At 38.3% G+C, this 19,227-nt stretch overlaps 1 protein-coding gene across 2 annotated transcripts in view; it reads left to right on the forward strand.

The window, feature by feature from the left end:
• Nucleotides 1-28: 28 nt before the first annotated feature.
• Nucleotides 29-19,227, forward strand: part of znf609b (zinc finger protein 609b) — an 81,136-nt gene continuing 61,937 nt past the window's right edge. The window contains exons 1-2 of one of the 2 annotated variants that reach the window (XM_055214781.2): nt 29-479; nt 14,903-15,775. In XM_055214781.2, coding sequence (XP_055070756.2) covers nt 15,026-15,775 — 750 coding nt within the window. In that variant the 5' untranslated portion in view covers nt 29-479; nt 14,903-15,025. The remainder of the gene's footprint in view (nt 480-14,902; nt 15,776-19,227) is intronic. The other variant, XM_055214790.2, reaches the window with a different exon arrangement.

Consider the following 19,227-nt stretch of genomic DNA (forward strand, 5'->3'; position numbering starts at 1 on the left):
CCGCATCTTATCACAGACCCCGCGCTTTAGGTTCAATCCACGCGGATCGCTCTCCTGGATTTCATGGCGCTTCCTCCTCCTGTCCTTTAGTTACATTGTATCTCCCTTACTCAAAGGAGCGAGGGATCTAAGACCCAACTGAAGGACAAAATGAATGAATATACGTGAAAATGGACGCGCCGGGATGTTGGATTTATTGTTGCGGAGTGTGAGGAAGACGCATTTGAAGAAAGCTGTGAGATTTGGACCCTGCGGTGCCAGTTTCAGACCAGTGTTTCCATTTTTGAACGGGATCTTTAGGAGTGTGATGGCTGCAGTCCAGCGAATTGCTGGCCTTGCCTTTCTATAGTTGCTGGATGTGTTGGGAAGTGCACTGCTTAGGGATCATTTTTGGAATTCCGTGCGCAAATCCAGAGGCCTTTCCACTCTACTCTATGGAATGTACATAAGTGTTCACTGGATAGGGGTTTGCGTGTGGGGTAAGTGGTGCATTTCTTTTGTGTGTGAGTGTGTGTATATGTAGGCTGTGTGTGTATGTGTGTGGGTAGGGGGTGGTGTTTTATTGATGCAGATGGAGACTGGAGGTGCTTTAGCCCGTTAGCTTTAGCTCGGTTGTCATGGCTCACACATGCTTTGCTCGTCTAAGACAGGCATTTCCTCAACCCACAAGAAAATTAACCACGGTATTATTGTAGTAAACCTGTAATGTACATGTTTTTGAACGACTCATTATTATATGTATCAATATAGTTTGACTACAAATATCATGGTTAAACTATGGTTACTGTAAATTTAAACAATTGTTAGCTAATTTTCACGAGGAAGATTAAACCGCGCGAGGGTTGCACGAGGTGCAGCGCTGCTCCATTATTTGATTCGAATCTTGGAATAACACACGCGCGTAGACTCAAATCGATGATTCGAATCATTTTCGGCATTTTATCACTACATGAGGAAATGCACTCGTAATAATGGCTATACACACTATAAACAAACACAATATCTTGGTTGTTTGGTTTGTTTACGTTGGAGTGTTAGTAATAGTAGCTCGATTCTGTTGTGAATGTCAGTGAGTATCAGCGGACTGAAAGCGATTCGCGAATCACTTCCGTTCACATTAATTAAGCACTCACTCCAGGAGTTCATGTAATACAGCAGTTATACGTTTGTTCATGTTACACTGACAGTGTGCAGCTATTAGTGTTTTGTTTTCTCTCTCCAATTTGCTTAACTACTAACCCAGAACCAAAACTAACAACAAATTTTCAACAAGGTAACATTGTAATATTTCACGTATTTTGTCTTCAGGAAAATGTAACATGGTTTTATTGTAGTAACTGTGTTTTAGGCAGAATGAGTAGGGCTGCACAATTAATCGAAAAACTAATCGGGATTACAATTAGGGGAGAGAAAATTCCATAATTTATACATAATAAAAGTCTCAATTACAGCTGTCCATTTGTGCGTGTTTCAGCAGTAAGTTTGGGCACCAAATTTAGTGTTGAATCAAATATTTTAAAATAGTTTACGTGTCCTTTATCCATTTGTTTTGGATTTTTTTTACCAACATTAATCCCATAATTATTTGTTATTTAGTTTTGGATGTTTTTAATTTTACGTCAATGTAAAATCTATTAATCCGCAATAATAATCATCACATTGATCGACAATTATATTTTTGTAATAATCGTGCAGCCCTAAGAATGAGTATCATTTGAGACTTTTGACTTCGAGTGGGAACCCTGATTTTGTTTTTGCTATATGTAATGATTAGCCTACCGTATTTAATATAATGTATTCGGGGATGAATTCAGGTACATTGACACTTTTGTCAATCATTTCGATGTCAAAAAGTATCCCAATTTCGCAGTATTCACCATACATTGTGCTCCAAGGTACTTCAAAAAAATACAGCGTTATTACCACCTCAGTCGTGTCCAAAACACAAAATTACTGTGGTACCTTGTTCAACCATTGTCTTTTTTAGTTTCAATGTTCAGCGTAGGCGGTCATATGACTGAGGTTAGTAATGTCTAAAGCTGTGGTGCTCTGGTGTTTTCATTCTGTTGACAGGCTAATATGTTTGGTTTATGATGAAACTGTAGGTTTTATATTAGCTCATAGTAAATCTTTTCCCTCCGCTGTCTTAGACCTCATCATCAAATGCACTACACTTTGCACACTCATCACCTTTAAATCATCTGCTGTGAAAGTATATTTCTTCATCAGCATTAGCTTAAAGTCTTTGGCACTTCATAATGATTTCGTGCTGTAGGCTTGTGGGTAATTCATGAAGCTTATTTGTAATCCTTCATAGTCCTTTATTTCTGTATTCTGGCTCATAGTAGTAACAAAATGTTTCCTGGTCAACTTGAATGTGCTTTTGAGATCCTTGTAAATATCATTGATATTGGATATAAAGTTTATAGTAACTTGTTATATTAACAACAATGACCATGTGGAGTGTTGACCACAGTTTTTTCACCCATACAAAATGGTACAAAGACACTAGATGAGTAGTAGGCCAAAATGCATTAGTGTGTAGTCTTTTATTTGCCTTAAATGTCTTTGTGTGACTAGTTACTATATGTGCATGAAGGGTTTTTAACTTTCTCACCAGAAAAAGTGCCTTTGACCAATTTTTTGTAGTACAAGATGAACGGTATTCAGGTTTTATTTAAGTCGTCGACTAATATAGTTTTTTTTAAATAGCCAATACCGTTATTGAAAAAAGCAAGGTGGCCCGATTTAAGAGGCGATATAACACAAATATAATTGCAGTAAATGGGAAACAAACAGTAAACAAACATTTATTGTGCAGAATATTTATGACCCTGTACCAAAAAACCAATCATTATGGTTGATGTATGGTTTGTTAGGATAGGACAATATTTGGCCAAGATACAACTATATGAAAATCTGGAATCTGAGGGTGCAAAAAACATCAATATTGACAACATTGCCGTTACAGTTGTCCAAATGAAGTCCTTAGCACATTACTAATGAAAAATATACATATACATGTAGGAAATGTACAAAATTTCTTCATGGATCATCATGATCTGTACTTAATATCCGAATGATTTTTTGCATAAAAATAGATATTTTTGACCCATACAATGTATTGTTGGCTATTGCTACAAATATACCCATGGTCCTTATGACAGGTTTTGTGGTTCAGGGTCTCATTTATAAATTGTCCCTTTGAAGCACTTGGAAAATATTTACAAGACATAATTACTGTGGATCTGACACATCACGGTACTGTTTGAATAAGACTTTACTGCATGCGGGGGTGTTGTTGTGTGCTTCGCCACATAAAAAAGTGAATAATGTTCGGTCATTTTACTGTCTGTCAAACGTTGGGTTTAGATCTGAGTGTCTTCGTATAAGGAATACAGGGTTTCCCGCAGAAAATTTGTTAGTTACGGTGGTAGGGTTGGGCGGGTGGTTGTGTCCGTGGGGAGCGCGGCAATCAAAGGGGCGGTGTGGAGGTTGACTGATTTATTGTCCGGGCCGATAATTTGGCAGATTTTTGACATATTTAAAAAAAATCGTCTTTGGCTGATTTTGCTGCAAATTTTGGCCGATTAATAGACAGGTGCATCTGCGGGCACCTAAGTGTTGTAGAACTCTTGACGCCGCCTCTCTTGCTGCCATAGATATATACACCAGATGTCGCCTTGGCTACGGCAGTTCATTGGACCGAATGTGTCAACTAGAGCCGCCATCTTGAAATGGGAATCCCGCATCAGCGTCATTGTAGGCAGTGGTGTAACGGAAATGAAATCACCATAAATCGTCATGAATGCGATTTTCTTGTATTTCTTTTGGTTCGTTTCAACAGTCAGACATGTATTTAGCATTGAGTCCAGAAAACAATTTTTTTTTTGAAATTATGAAAATTTACTTTTTCTAACTATAATGCATAGTGCTAGTAGTCCTAACATCAATACGCAGCACAAAAGTCTGTCATCGTCCATGAATTTGAAATACAGGCGGAGATAGCAGCGTTACCTAGCTACTTCCTATGACAAGACCCCTGTTCCAAGATGGCGGTGGTTTTGACACATACTTAGAACCCCAAGGCGACATCTAGTGTACATATCTTTGTCTTGCTGCAAGCAGATCGCTGTGTTTGGGAGACTCTGCAGCCGTGCCTTGTTTACAAATAGCTTTAGTGAACGATGGTGGGATCGCGCAAATTAAGCAGAGTACAACAGCGCGACGGGCTTATGTCTCGCGGTGCACCGTCCGTGTGGTCACAAAGATTGGGTTTATTTAATGTGATTAATGAGTGATGATCTTTGCGTGACAGAGTGAGCAGAGCCGGCGAGCACCCTTTCTAACTTTAAACTGTCTCTCTGCTCTTGCCCTCACGCATATTTAGGGCCCTATAATTTCCGCGATCACGGAATCGCGGACGGAATCGCGGAATTGGCAAATTAACACGGAATCTAGTATTAACGCGGAATTTTGTGGAATTTTACATATTTTGAATAAAATTATGTTTTTGTGTGGGAGACGAACGTATGTCGGGGGAAAATGCAGACCGGGGGAAGTAAATCTGGGCGACACGCCCCCTCCCGTCATTTCAGACCCCCTCCAAAACACTGAAACCATGGCGAAGCGGCTCTCCACGACTCTGCTTTCGTCAGCGAAAAAATTAAGAAATTCAACGCTAAGCACTTAGTTCCGAGCAGTTCTCACATGACTTTTATGTGACCGGAGAACTGTTATTTTGGAAGTTTAGTCAACACTCTGTTCACGGTGAGCGCAAAGATACATGCACTCTCTCATCCACGTCTGTCTCAGTGTACCTCTCTCACATGCACGCGCTCACGCATCTGTCCGAAGTGGGAACACAAATCCTCATGTATTTGTTCAGTTTTATGCATTTCAAGCGAGCTGAGGCAAACTAACTATCCCTCGCATTTAAAATATAATCATCTGCATCATGGCGCCGCTCTCTGTCTCTTTCGCTCGCACGTGCAAAGAGCTGCGTGCTCATGCTGTCCTAAATCAGATCACTATCCTGTGTATGTTTGTAAAGTTATATGCATTTCAAGCGATTGTGTATAAAATATGGATTGCGTTCCGCTGGATTGATGTGTTTAAGGCACTTCTGAAGGCACCACTGCTTTGACACCTTGTTGTAGCCTCCTGCAACAACACTAAACAATGCATTGAATTGAGTTGTGTGTGCGCACGCGCGCGTGTGTATGTGCGTGTGTAAATGCATCTTTTATAGTCATTAAGTAATCCTGTTATCCAGTTTTTCCCCAAATCATTTACATTTTAATCATTAACATTAAAGGCACACTCTTTTTATGACAAAAAAATATGGGTAAAAAATATAATTGCCAAAAATTAAAACGGATAAAACGGAATTTGCAAAAATTAAAACGTAGAAAACGGAATTTGGGAAAAAATAAAACGGATTTTATAAGGCCCTACATATTACTTAAAATGAAACTGACACGATGGCGAAAGGTCAGAAGACCAAATCATATCTAGCGAGGAAATGTTTGGTGTTGTTACAGTAACACTTTGTTTACAGTTTTGCGTTACTCAGGATTAGCTCACAACGCGTCCAATTCGCGAACTGACCGATTCGTTTGACTACGGTTGAAACAGATCTGTCCAACAACACTAAACCCACAAGACGTCACTGTCAGCACAATCAGTCAATCATAGCGTCTCAAAGTAAATGTGAAAGATTAAATAACAGTCTAAACTAAAAAACTTAGATGTTTACCATGTTAACTTTATGATGATTGAATAATTCATCAGGTCTACCAAAAAGCAATAAAAACCTTGGTAAAAAACTGATCAAAGAGCAAGAAATGATGACAGCAGAGTGTCAGGTAGTATCTGTGTCTGTCTGATGAATGCATGGTGCGGAGGAGGTTTTAAAACTCTTCATTTTTTTAAAATACTTTGGCTTAAATAGTGACTGTTTGCATTTAAAATATCTCCTAATGATGAGGACATTTTGATTATTATGTACAAATAGAAAATCGGCCAAACATATCAGCCAAGATCATCAGCATCCTATATTGGCCATCCGCTGCCCTGATTACTAAATATCGGAATCGGCATCGGCCAGAGAAAAAAAAAACATATCGGTCGACCTCTAGTAGTAAATCACCATCACCTGCTTTCAGATGGAGTGGCATTTGCTACACAAAGCCGTATTTCACTGAGAAGCTCAGCAAAATCGCATAAATTATTGGAGGCGATTTGTCTATGGCTCTGTGTAGTAAATGCCGCTCCATCTGAAACAGATGAAGGCGATTTACTCCCAATCACGAAACTGGCTTTACTGGTGAGATGTGCATGAAAATCGCAAGCGATTTATCGCCCACCCTACTAGAAATATAATCGATGCATCCATATCGATGTATTGTTACACCCCTAATCACTATCATATTTATTTTCTAAATTCTGTAGTATAACCAGAACTGTACCATGTCAGTGAAACTATACCACAATACATTTTTGCGTGGGTGTTGTCAACACCACCACATAGGCAAATATATCAACAATCATCTTGTCAGCGTTCTTATAAAGAACATCTTTACATTGAAATTGGTTTCTAAGTCTTTTGTTCATCCAGCTTAAGTTTGCTGTTTGAACCGGATGACTTGATATAGAGAGTACTTACTTATGTGTAGATGAGTTGGCAGTGAGCCGCAGGGTGAATCTATCACCTGTATCTCAGGCAGATTGTTTTCTTATTCAGCTCTTCAATGCCTGTAGAGTTGAGTTATATCTGCAGGGTAGAGTTAGATGTTTACTCTTTGTGTTTTATGTTTGAAAGGCTCAGCTTCGCTCTGGGTTCTTTATGTTTCTCGGTTCATATTGCGAAGTGCCTTCACCACAAACAAGCTTTGATAATGAAAGTTTTCTCATCCTGTGTCACAGTTGGTTAGTCCCAGAGAAATCAATATGTCCAAGTCCAGTGGGAGCTTACATCTGGAAAAGATGGTTCTTGTAACCCTGTAATGTTTATGGATGCTATGACAATTGTAGAGGGATCGGTGATGTTATGCTCAATTCTCTTGTCATCCACCCGTTTTTATTTCACATTTCATGAGTGATCATGCAAAGATACGCTAAAGGTTGGGCTGCAGTTTAGTTAGATTGCTTTATGTAAAATTCAGAAAATTGCTAGTCATCAGAAAATAAATGCACATGCTTGGTTTCTCCAGAAAGAAATAATGGATAATAAGCAAACTTATATATGGGGCTGTACATGAACATGCATATCGGTTTCAGTTGTATTCACTCTGGGACCCGGCTTCAAAAAAGTAGCAATTTCAGGGTCATAAAACTGCATATCTGTCTGAACGAAATGCCGATACAATACAAAATTGGTACTTAAACAGCTAAATGCATCTCCGTGTGGATGGGCTCTTAAGGGGCATTTACACCAAAGTGTTTAGCTGCCTCTGAAACGGCAGGCGCTTGCCAGCATTTTTTGTCTTGCACTTTGGTTGCTCTGATACTTCTGCTTTGTTTGTCAGTCATTGAACGCTGCACCAGTTGTTTTTTTCTCCCGCCCCTTCTCCATTGTGATTGGACGGCCGAGTGAGAAGTGACATTGACGAGCTGAGCATTTCACCCAAACATTTTTTAACTCTGGGTGTTCAGCGTTGCCCTGCTGGCAGTTTTGAAAAGCACTGCGCTTCCAATTTAAAACATACACCGGCGTAAATGGCCTGGTGTACACACAGCTTAGACTCTTCAATAAATCAGTTTAAACACTCATTTAATACACCAGCGGTTTTGGGAAAGCTACACCAAGCTTGGGAAAGGCGCTTTATATATAAAACTTCTTTTTAAGAAACGTGAAATTTTTAATTCTTTGCGATGGTTTAGTATTCGGGCCGAACCGTTCTTGGAGCGGTTAGTTATGTTTCCACTTGAGCCTGGTTCGGCACGGCACAATTACAAACCATTCTCTGACCGAAATTCTCTCCCGGTTGTCTTATCTACGGGCAGAATGCTTGTACTAATGTCACCGTTCAAGTTTGGACACCTGTCTATACCTCCCTGGCTATACGTTTTTTTTCTTTAGCTAGCTGGTAAAATTGGTTAAGTAAATATAGATTAGGTAAAAAGGAGTCCTAAAACCAGAAAAAAATTATATTGATGGTGTGGTTGCTTAGGGCCCTATGAAATCCGTTTTATTTTTTCTTAAATTACGTGTTTTATTATTCTCAAACATACATACAGGGAGGTTTGGCAGCCGGTTTTTAGTTAACATTGTGTACATTATAAAGAACCTACCGTGTTTTACACAGCAACATTAGCTTAGTGTTGTTTTTTATACGCTTTAGCTATGAAATATGAACTAAAATAATCTACTTGTTGTTTAATTAGCTTGTTATCAGAAATTAACTACTCTAAATTGACTTTGTTGTTATTGATTCTTTTTGAAACTATTGATTGAGTTTTTCCGGAAGTTACGCGTGTTCCATGAAAGCCATTTGTTTATGTTGCTACTGCTGAAACAGTCTATACGAGCTATACACGCTGGTAAACAGATGTAAAGGGCAATGCGTTGTGGGAACGCACAGTTGCACACTCATACAGTATATTTACTGCAGTGGTGGATCCGCTACTTTTCTTCATCTTTTCTGAAAGTGTGAATTTCCTGTAAATATACTTTCAAAGCGGTGCGTATGTTTGTGCGTGCAAAGTGGCTAAACTGTACCTCTGTCGTCTGCTGTGTTGTGGGCTTAAATGAAACATGCTTACGCTCTGATGAGGCGCTTGTCATTGTTTGCGATGCATGACGAGAAACGGACGTATATGGGTGATATTCATGAAATTCAGACTTAGAAGGTGTCCAGCATCAGATTTTTAAAAAAAGCCCTTGAAGCCAATTTTTGTTACACATAAGACTAAGCTCTGAACTTACTATAACCATTATATTTAGAAGATTTAAAACATATTTCCTATAGAATTATTTAAATTTGTTAGACTTTCATTAAAAAATATCATTACCGCAACATGATATTACATTAAATATATGCATTTACAAACTAATGTTTTGGTAATGAGAACTAAAAAGTTGTCTAGGTTAGGGATCGACCAATATGGATTTTTCAGTGCCCATACCGATTTTTGTTTCATCAGCCTTAGCCGATGACCGATAGAGGCTGACGATTTTCTGGAGCCGATATTTGGAGCCGATACTGCTTTTGCTCACTCAATTTACATCATTAAAATGACACGATGATGCCAAATGTTACAAGTCTTAATTTAAAAAAGTAAAATTTATTGAACTTAAAAATATATATATATTTTAAAAATAGTAAAAACAGGTGAGGGTGCTATGGAACCATGAACTGCACTCTCCACAATGACGAGGAACTATCAGCAAAGGATATTGATTTCTAGCACTTTACTACTACAAATATATATAGAGATGAGAAATAAAAACCCGCTTTGTGCAGCTATGATCAGCTGTTAGGCCGAGCTTTCGATGTTGTCATGGAAAGGTTTGTTGTTTTTAGTCACATGACCTGCAATCGCTTGCGGCTTCCAGCACTCTGTCGTTAAATAATTCCGGAAAATCGGCCGATATATCGGTCTATCACTAGTCTAGGTACTATGGGAAACAAAATTTTAACTTTTATCTGGAGAAAAAAAATAAGAACTGCTTACCTGGTAGCCATCTTGAGTGTCACAGTCAATTATGTCCCTTCCAACAATTTTTTATGAAAATGTTATTTCCTTGAGGGCAAAAACTTGTTGCGGAGGATGAGAAAATGGTCTCTACATTTACCAATGATCACCAAATACCACATGTTTCTTTATTGTAAATGTTTATAGTATAACATGCACTGAAGCTTTTTATTTTTTAGATTTTTTAATTATAAATATTTCCATGTCAAAGAACCCAAATCCAGTCATGGACACGTTGCGGTAATGAAAAATTTCCCCTTAAATGTGGAAAAAAAAAATTGGTTTGTATGATGTCATTTAAAATCATATGCAAAATATTACGTGAAGAGATGTTTGTAACTGTATGCTTATTTTGATACTCTAACTTTGCATTTACTTTTTTTATCAAAATGCTTCATGACACTTCATAAGTCTAATTTCCTGAGAATCACCCATATTCTTTAAGTCCAACATTACACAGAAGGAAAATGTTTCTTTGCATTTTGTCCTTTCATTTGCCGATTAATGAGTTATAATGAGTTTAAAAATGACTGAATCCAAAATTTGCCAATTTTTGTGACATTCCGCGTTGTACAGTAAATTCCATTTTTATGCTTGAATTCCGCGATTCCGTCTGCGTTTTTCGCATCGCGGAAATCATAGGTCCCTACTTGCGGTTTACAACATATCGTCTGTAAACTCTTGATTTACCAGTGTAACAACTGACACGCTTGTATTACATTCCCAAAGATGTTATTATCAACCCGACCATGTAATATGAAGGCACAAGCGTAACAGCTCGGATGAATCGAGGTGAATGGTATGGTCACAATTTGTCATGACAGTGGAAAATTATTTCGGCTATTAAAGGCGCTCTAAGCGAATTGACGCGTTTTAGACCATAAGACATTTTTTGTTACATACAGCAAACATCTCCTCACTATCTGCTTGCTGCCTTTCCGCTGATCAAACTGTAAAAAATGCGATCTCTGTAGACAGCTCAGGCTCGACAAACGACAATATCAACATAGTGGCCAAACCTAGCACAACAAAACATAACAAAGTGTTCCAGCCAATAAATGACAAGAAGGATTTGGGGGTGGGGGTTGGGCGCGTTCATGAAAGCACGGAAGGGAGAGGGAGGGGGAGGCGTTAGCTACGCTCCGTTTGTTTGAAAACAGTTCAAACATCAACAGGAAGTGACGTCGCACATTACTCGCTTAGAGAGCCTTTAAGTAAGTTATACCTTGAGTTCTGTTGAAACATTTTAATTTAGTGGGAAAAACTTGTTTTGATTATTTTAACTCTGATATATTTGACTGTTTGGTCAAAAAAGGTGACTAAATTATTTTAATGAATTAAAAGAATCGAGATATAAATTGAATGGAGGCTTAAAACATACATTTTAGCATAGATCTTAGGTATTATCTCAAAGAGTAAATTAGTCCAATTGTATGTTAACCAAAAGCCGGTATTGAATAAAGGATCAAACTGGCTTTTCTAATGAAATCATGGTGCACATTGGTTAGTTACAGATGTTACAAACTGATTTTGACCTTTTTGACTGTATGTTCCAGTAGAACAGCTGCAGTCTTTAGATCGGCTCACAGCGAAAAAACGACCATCTGGGATTATGCAGACCGGGCATGGGTCTTCAATGAAGGGATCTTGATCAATACAAGATTGTGTGTTTGGTTCTGTGTCATCTATTGTCGTCTGTAAAGCATGGGTGAAGGAAATGGCTCTGTTAGAAAAACACTTGAAAGGCAGCAAGATAAAACATGTTCTGTTCAGAAAATAAGGATCAATTGTTCCTAATAGTAAAACATATGACATTGAAAATTTGCATTTGCCTTTTATCCAAAGCAACCTACAGTGCATTCAAGCCATATAGTTTATCCCTATGAGAATCGATTCCATGACCTTTTGCGCTGTCAGCTCAATGCTCTACTTCCAGTTGAGCTACAGTCAAAAGCAGCACAGTCAATTAAACAAACAGGACTGAAGAATTGTTGTGTCTGAAATAATTGCTTTACACCGACTGCTCCTATTTCACTTTTGTGATCATCAGAGACTCAAGAGCGTAATTTCTTATTTGATTTGTACTCATGCAATAAGAGAGACTGATATTAGCTCTCCAGCTTATGCACCAAAGCCCCGAGCTCGCTCACTTGATCCACAGTTAAGCTTGGTGAAACATTTCAAACACGGATAGACTAACATGAATTAATCTGATGTTTACAAATGTCGCGTGTTCCTGTGTTTTTGAAGAGTCATTTAGGTTGCGTTCCAGCCTGTGCAAGACCCCTTATCAGTGTGGGACAAATGATGCAGACTTCAGTGTTAATTATTTACACTGTCGTAGAGGTCAAAGTGCACAATTCTCACGTTAGCTTCTTAAGCCATAGCATCGTTAAACAGAGATGATGTATAGAAAACAAAGGCTGGCCTAATTACTTTACAGATTAATACCAGTGAGCAGTCCATGGCAGCGCTTTACATTACATCTGCTCCTAACCAATCCTTCAACTGACCTGTTTTATTTTTATTTTATTTGTGTTTCACTTGATTTGCCGTAGAACTGAAAGGAATTAGCTGGCAGGTCTGACAATTTTATTGGTGGGTTTTTAGGTTTATTAGAGAGCCATTATTTTTGGTAGCATCTAAATGTTATTCAGAGTCTGATATTATTTCAGTGCAGTAAATTCAGCCTGATCTCATAGGAATTTGTGTGTATTTTACGATTTGGCTAATTGTAAAAATTTGTACGAAGTGAATCATACAAATACCCTGCCCCCAACCACAACGTCACAGGGTCGAAAGCGAATCATACAAAAAACGTTTACAAAATTCTCGTACAAATTAATAGCCACCTCGTAAAAAAGGTGGTAGGGTTAAGCGGATGGGCGGGGTCTGGGGCGTGGCAATCAAAGGGGCGGGGCATACGTGTCATGATGACAATGAAAATATTTTTATTAAAACACTCAAATAAAAGTTAATTTTGAAAAAACTATGACAGAAACGAACACATACAAGATTATTAATGAATTAAATGTTTTTACCTCTAACGGGAATAGCCGCGTGATGAAGTGACAAAATTATCTCCACAGTATTCTTTTTCTAATAAAAACATTTGGTTTCCTTTTTTCGGTTTCGGCCAAGAATTTTCATTTCGGTGCATCACTAATAAATAACGTGAGCAAGAACGCTCAACAATTATATCGAATCAACAGGCACGTGAAACCTAGCTAGCAGGTTGCTCAAACAACAAAATCACCAGCTAACTTACTTTAAATTGGCAAGAACTATAGACTAATACAATAACAGGCTTAAATAAAGCCAAAACATAAGTCCACTTACAGTTCTCACCGACACGTGTTTTATCAACTGGCTATCCTCCAGACATGACAGACCACGTCTTTCTCTTATTTTGGCCGTGTGGCGCATGTTCCCGCTCGCGTTGTGAAGCGCATCCGCGCTATTCTCCGAAATGCACTTGATTGCCTTTTGTGCAGCGATTATTTATTTTTTTGGACGACCTAGTTAAGGCAGTAGGGTTTCCCAGCTTAGGCGGGCTGTCTGAACTGCAAAGTGCTGCAGGAAACCCTAAATAGAAATTAGGGGTGCAACGGTTCAAATTACTCACGGTTCGGTGTGTGTCACGGTTTTAGGGCCACGGTTTTGGTATGTTTCATTGTGTGTATGTTTACGGGTACAAAAAGGCTACTGTCAAATTCAAAGAAAATTTAATTATTTATTTGGTTAAAAACACCTAACACTTTGGTCACAAAGTGGCTTCTTTACAAAAATAAAATCTAAGCCAAAATCAACATTTTTACTTAAGAGCATTATTATTATTATACTACATGTACCAACATACAGTACACTTCAAAATGAACATAAAATAGCTTAGAACACTGCGTTACTTTTTATTCTATGCCGCTATCTCCAAGTTTTTTCGCAAGAAGATTGTTAACATTTAAACAAAGAAGGTATGCTGTTTCGATCTCACCTGCGATCGCGTGCTATCAACAACACCCTGGTGATGACGGCGCAAGTGACTCGTCATATTAGATGTATTGTCTTGAGCATACAACACTCGCGCTGTGCGAATTACACAATTTTGTCCACGTATTCTTGAGCATCGCTGCTGCAGTAGACTTAAATAAAGCTGGCGGTGCATCTATTAGCGGCTTTTCTCCTCTCTTGCCGCGCTAAATGGTCCACAACACACACAAACCAACAGATTTGCATACTATGAGGTGATTGGAAAGGCAATCTCACGTAAACATACGCAGAGCTTATTCTAAACCATACATTATCAGATTTATGCGTTGTTTTTTTATATTAGAAATGCGTGGTCGAATCAAAGACTGTGCACTGTGGTGCACGTGCGTGCCGAACCATGGGATGATAACAGGACGGTTCGATTCTTTACCGATAACTGTTGCACCCCTAGTAGAAATATAAGCTCTTAGATAGCAGCGATGACGAAACCACCTACAAGCATAAGTAAATTCAAAAAACAGCAAACAATAAGTCTGTATTAGTAATCATGCCTCAATGCATGCTGGGAGATCAAATATATGTGAATTTGTTTTTATTAAACACTAAAGTTGACTCATTGTTCTCATTGTTGATGGCGCAGGACTTCACGGCCTGACTGTTTAAGTTGATTTTTAATAAAGCAGTGTTGATTTTTTCGCTTCTGGGTCCTCTGTTTCAGAACCTTGCAAATGCTCTGGTAAGCCACGGGCTAGTTGGTTAAATTAACACAGAAAAGATTTTTCTCGCCAAACCTCCAGTATACAGTCGGATCACAACATCTGAAATATAGCTTATGGCATGAATTGCGTGGATTATTATAACCTACATTTGTATTCTCTTTAAAAAATAATGATTAAAAACTGGATTGAAGAGAATTTATTTATTTATTTACTAATTGGGGAAACATTTTGTTAACTGTGGTTTGTCTAGCATGTGTTTTTTATGAAGATTCGAATCACTAGACTATAATGACTAACAAATTTTCTGGTTTATATTTGGTCTGTTATCTTTATTTGAAAACTATTATGTTTGCATGTTTTTAATTACAATGTATAAATATTAAAAAGTTTGGTCAGGAAAATAATGATTGTAAATGCCACCCATATCTAGTGGTGCTTATTTGTCTCACCGAGTCATATTTCAAGACAGATAATTCCCCTTTATGTCTTTCCTTTAGGGCAAAATGTGGGCGACTGGGAAGTTGACATCAATACGTTGAGGCTGCTGTTGTCTTTTTCCACACCCCGGGAGTCTGAGAAATCGGACGTTACTGTGACAAACCTGGGCCGCTGGCACTAAAATGTCCCTAAGTAGTGGCACTGCAGGCGGGAAAGGTGTGGACTCGAATGCGGTGGACACTTACGACAGCGGTGATGAGTGGGATATCGGGGTTGGAAATCTGATTATCGACCTTGACGCTGACTTAGAAAAGGACAAACTCGAGATGTCTGGCACCAAGGACGCAGGAGCCATGGCAGCTCCACCCAGCGCTGTAGCGTCTTTGCCCGACAATATTAAGTTTGTTAGCCCAGTGAGCGCTCCTCAGGGCAAAGAGAGCAAATCGAAATCCAAACGCAACAAAAATTCTAAAGACAATAACAGCAAGTCTCCAGCCGGAGATGGAGGGAAGAAGGACCACCCGGGTCGAACCCAAGGGGACGTTACCGGTGCGACAGGTGGTTCGGGAGGCAGCGGTAACCCCACGCCTGGGAAAGGCGTTGAAAAGGGTGCAAAGGCCTCCCGCGGTGTATCGAACAACAAAAAGGAGAAGGAAGTATCGAGTGGGAAAAACAAAAAGGAGAAGGGCGAATGCGGACCGGTTGCGGTCATAGCGATCGAAAAGGAGATCGTTGCGAATGTTCAGGCTTTCGGAAGCGTACGCAATGCTACTTTTGACAATACGCAGAACGCGGACATGAGTGGGACGGAGCAGCTTGGGAATAATTCCCTGGAATCTGTTGGAATTGTTTCTCCGCTAGCTATTAAATCGGAACCTGAGGAGCTGGACGGTGCCGAATGCAGAGCCTTGAAGAAGGTGAAAAACGAAAAGGTAAGCAGAGTTGTCCTTTGAACCATTTAGCAGCTAATGAAAAGTGTGTTATTGAAGTATTGATAACTTGAGTCGATATTAACGACCTAAATGTCGGAACGCAAGTGAGTTGTTCCTTCTGCAGGTGCTGCCCCTCATGGGGCGTATGATGGTTTTCTTCTCGTCTTGTTGTAGGGTTTGTAAGCTTTTCTTTATTTGCCACTTTAATTGATCACAGAGTCAAGAGAGGACACGACATAAAAGGGAAAACAAAGAGAACCAGAACAAAGTTCATTTGCATCACCTAACATTAGCTTTATTCTTACTGTTTTGACAGTTGTCACATGTTGAGATTTCTTTCTTAAGTTACAGCGTATATGCAATTGGAAAAAATCCACAGTAAAACTGTAACATTATTACATTGGAAGATTATTTGGCTTGCAATATCTTTTCCAGTGCAAGCATTTAATGAAATGAAAAGGGAACTTTAGGACGATTTGGTCTGCTTGTATCTTTTAATTCCAGTGGCCAGAATTGATGGTTGGGTGGGGGTTTGGGAACAAAACTGAGAACCCCCTGACTACACTTAAAAAACCTTCTGTTCAATCAGAATGAAATATTTTTGGGATCATTAAAATAGGAAATTACAATTAAAGCTTCAAATCCAGTATCAGATTTTATGCAGATAAGTCATGCTGCTGTGTTTGTTTGTTTGTAGGAATCAGTTTTCAGATTTTTATTTGCAGTGGCAACATTTTCATTGGCCGTAGGGCAGAAATAAACAGGTTTTAATTTTATGTAAAAAAATAATGTGTTAATGAGGAGGTACATAAAAGATCAGTGTTTAAAAAATGTTGTCTCTTAAGTAATAAGTATATAAGTATACTAATACTAAAGTATAAGTTGAGCTGATTGGTTGGATTTTGCAAGAAGTGTCATTTCTACTTCAACCTGCGTAAAGAGAAGTACGTAAAGTAACCATCATTTTTATGTTTCCAAAAGAGATGGCGATATGGAGGCAAACGTTACAGATTGCAGCTTGAATGTAACATGTAGGATGCGTCCGAACTCTTTAAAATGCTGCCTTTGGAGGCAGCATTTGAAGGCATTAGAGCACGTCCGAATCCATTGTTGGTTTACTTCTCCTGAGACACCTTTGTAGTCTTGTCCCACAATTCTATGCGTGTACTGGGAATGTGATTGGTTGAGCCTGGTCGATTAAAAAAAAAATGGCTCCCAATAGCATCTGCTAACCAAATATTCACATTTTTACTAATTCCCACTGTATTACTAATAAATACTTTAATGATAGATGCAGAAAGTACAATGTGCTGTTTTCAAATTCAGTGTCAAATCACAAAAAAGGTCAAATTTACTGGTCGCACATGTGCGACTGGATGTAAATTCAGTGGCACACTCTCAAATTTTGGTGGCAGTCTGGAGCCCTGCACCTTTTGATTGCATTCTAGCGAGAAATTTGTATTATATTCGCAGCGATAATTCGATAACAATCATTTTAAAACAATCTATTTATCAGCTTGTATAGCTCGTATATGTATAACACACACGTGATCACTGAACAATAAATCCAATACTCGCATGTGAATTCGGTTTATCCATCCAAATCTGTCTGTTTTATATTCCCTGCCCTTCGGTTACTGTGTGCGCGCCGCATGATCTGCACGCTGGAATATAAAAATTATAGCCTACGAGTTGATCTCCAGGCACTAGTATGCGCTAGCTGCTTTAACTCTGCTTGCAATGCTGGTGTCAGATTTAATTTGTGCGCACACACAACATGATCACGAGCAGAGAAGTCCGACAACAAAAAGAGGCAGCACCACTGTCTTTTAAATCTGTGGTGTGGATTCATTTTTGCGTGAATAGATTATATACAACATCAATGTAAAGATGTGCGGGTGCGGGGCAATTGGGCTTTGTTATTAAAATGCGCGTTATTTGCCTCGGACACCTCTTCCACGCAAGTGGAAAAAGTTTAAATCAAGAAGAGAATTCACATGATGCTAAGGTAAATCCCACCAGTAATCTTTATTAAGGAAAGCATTTTTGGTTTCTATACCCACAGAATGATGTTGGACTTAACAGTAGCGCAGTAAGGTATAGCCTTCATTTACAATGTAAGGTTTAATTTACTAAGTACAGGTATATAAAATGACCAATTTATGTTTACTTATGTTTATTTTTGTAAAATGTAAGAATTTACGTGTTCCCCAGTTTGAATGGAATATCACTTTTATATATATTTTTTTATTTAATTATATATTTTATTATTTATATATATATATATTCAATAAACTAGAAATGTGTAAGATGATTTTTGCATTTACATCAAATAAAGAGAATTGCAGGGAAAACCATTTTTTTGTTTCTTAACATCTTACTGTTCCTGTTACCCAAGCATAGAATAATTTCTAAACACTTTAATAGGCCAAGTCATCAGAAGCGAACCGAAAATCGTAGACAAGAACCGAAAATTGTATTGCCCAGCTGATGCCTGACCAATGACCACCGCTTAATCACCGCTTAATCTCCTTATTCGTTTCAATGTATATATATATATATATCCCAAGGGTTTTTCCCTCCTAGGACTTTTTTTACTTCCCCGGCTAAAAAGCGTAGGGGTTTTTTCTCCTACCCGGGGAGGCAGCCTTTTCGGGCTTAACTTCTATACATTACATTAGTAATACATTCGCTTTAATGTTGATTTATAGCCTCAGCAAATTTAGCTGCTTGTGCTATTGTGTATTATGTTGCGCTATCTGTCGATGTTCTGTGCTTTTCACTGCTTCTATTAATGTAAAGCTGCTTTGATACAATTACTAAATTGTGAAAAGCGCTATATAAATAAAATTGAATTGAAATTGAACGGTGGAAAAACTATATTGTTGCATCCCTACTATATTGAAATTTAAAGAAATCTGTCTTGGGTCTTAAAGTGACAGTAGCCTGCTGCTTTCCCTGTCAGAAATTTTAATTTCATAACAAATATATTAACAATTATTACAGATGCATAAAAAGTAAAACGGGATTTTAGTATTTGTCATGTTCTGAATGAAAACTAGTTTAAAACCATAATTAGCTGTAACTTCAACAACAACATTTCGACATTTATTTATACAGCCCTTTACAACACTCAAGGTGAACCAAAGTGCTTTCCAATAAAAAGAGTAAATAGAAACCTTCAACAAGAAATATATAAATACACAAAAATACACATAGTGTCACGACAATTTCTAGACATTAAAAGCCAGTCTAAATAAATAAGTTTTAAGTTTAGCTTTAAAAAGGCTGAGGTCAGTGATGGTACGTATATCGATAGGAAGCTTATTCCAAGCTTATTCCTCATAAAGGCAACAAGTCAGCTGCCTTGGTTTTCAGACCCAGAATCAATTAACATAAGAATGTGTCCGATTTGAATACAATCACAATTTTTTGCGCCAATTCTTTCTGCT

The sequence above is a fragment of the Misgurnus anguillicaudatus genome, chromosome 21, assembly GCF_027580225.2.
Source record: "Misgurnus anguillicaudatus chromosome 21, ASM2758022v2, whole genome shotgun sequence".
Classification (NCBI taxonomy): domain Eukaryota; kingdom Metazoa; phylum Chordata; class Actinopteri; order Cypriniformes; family Cobitidae; genus Misgurnus; species Misgurnus anguillicaudatus.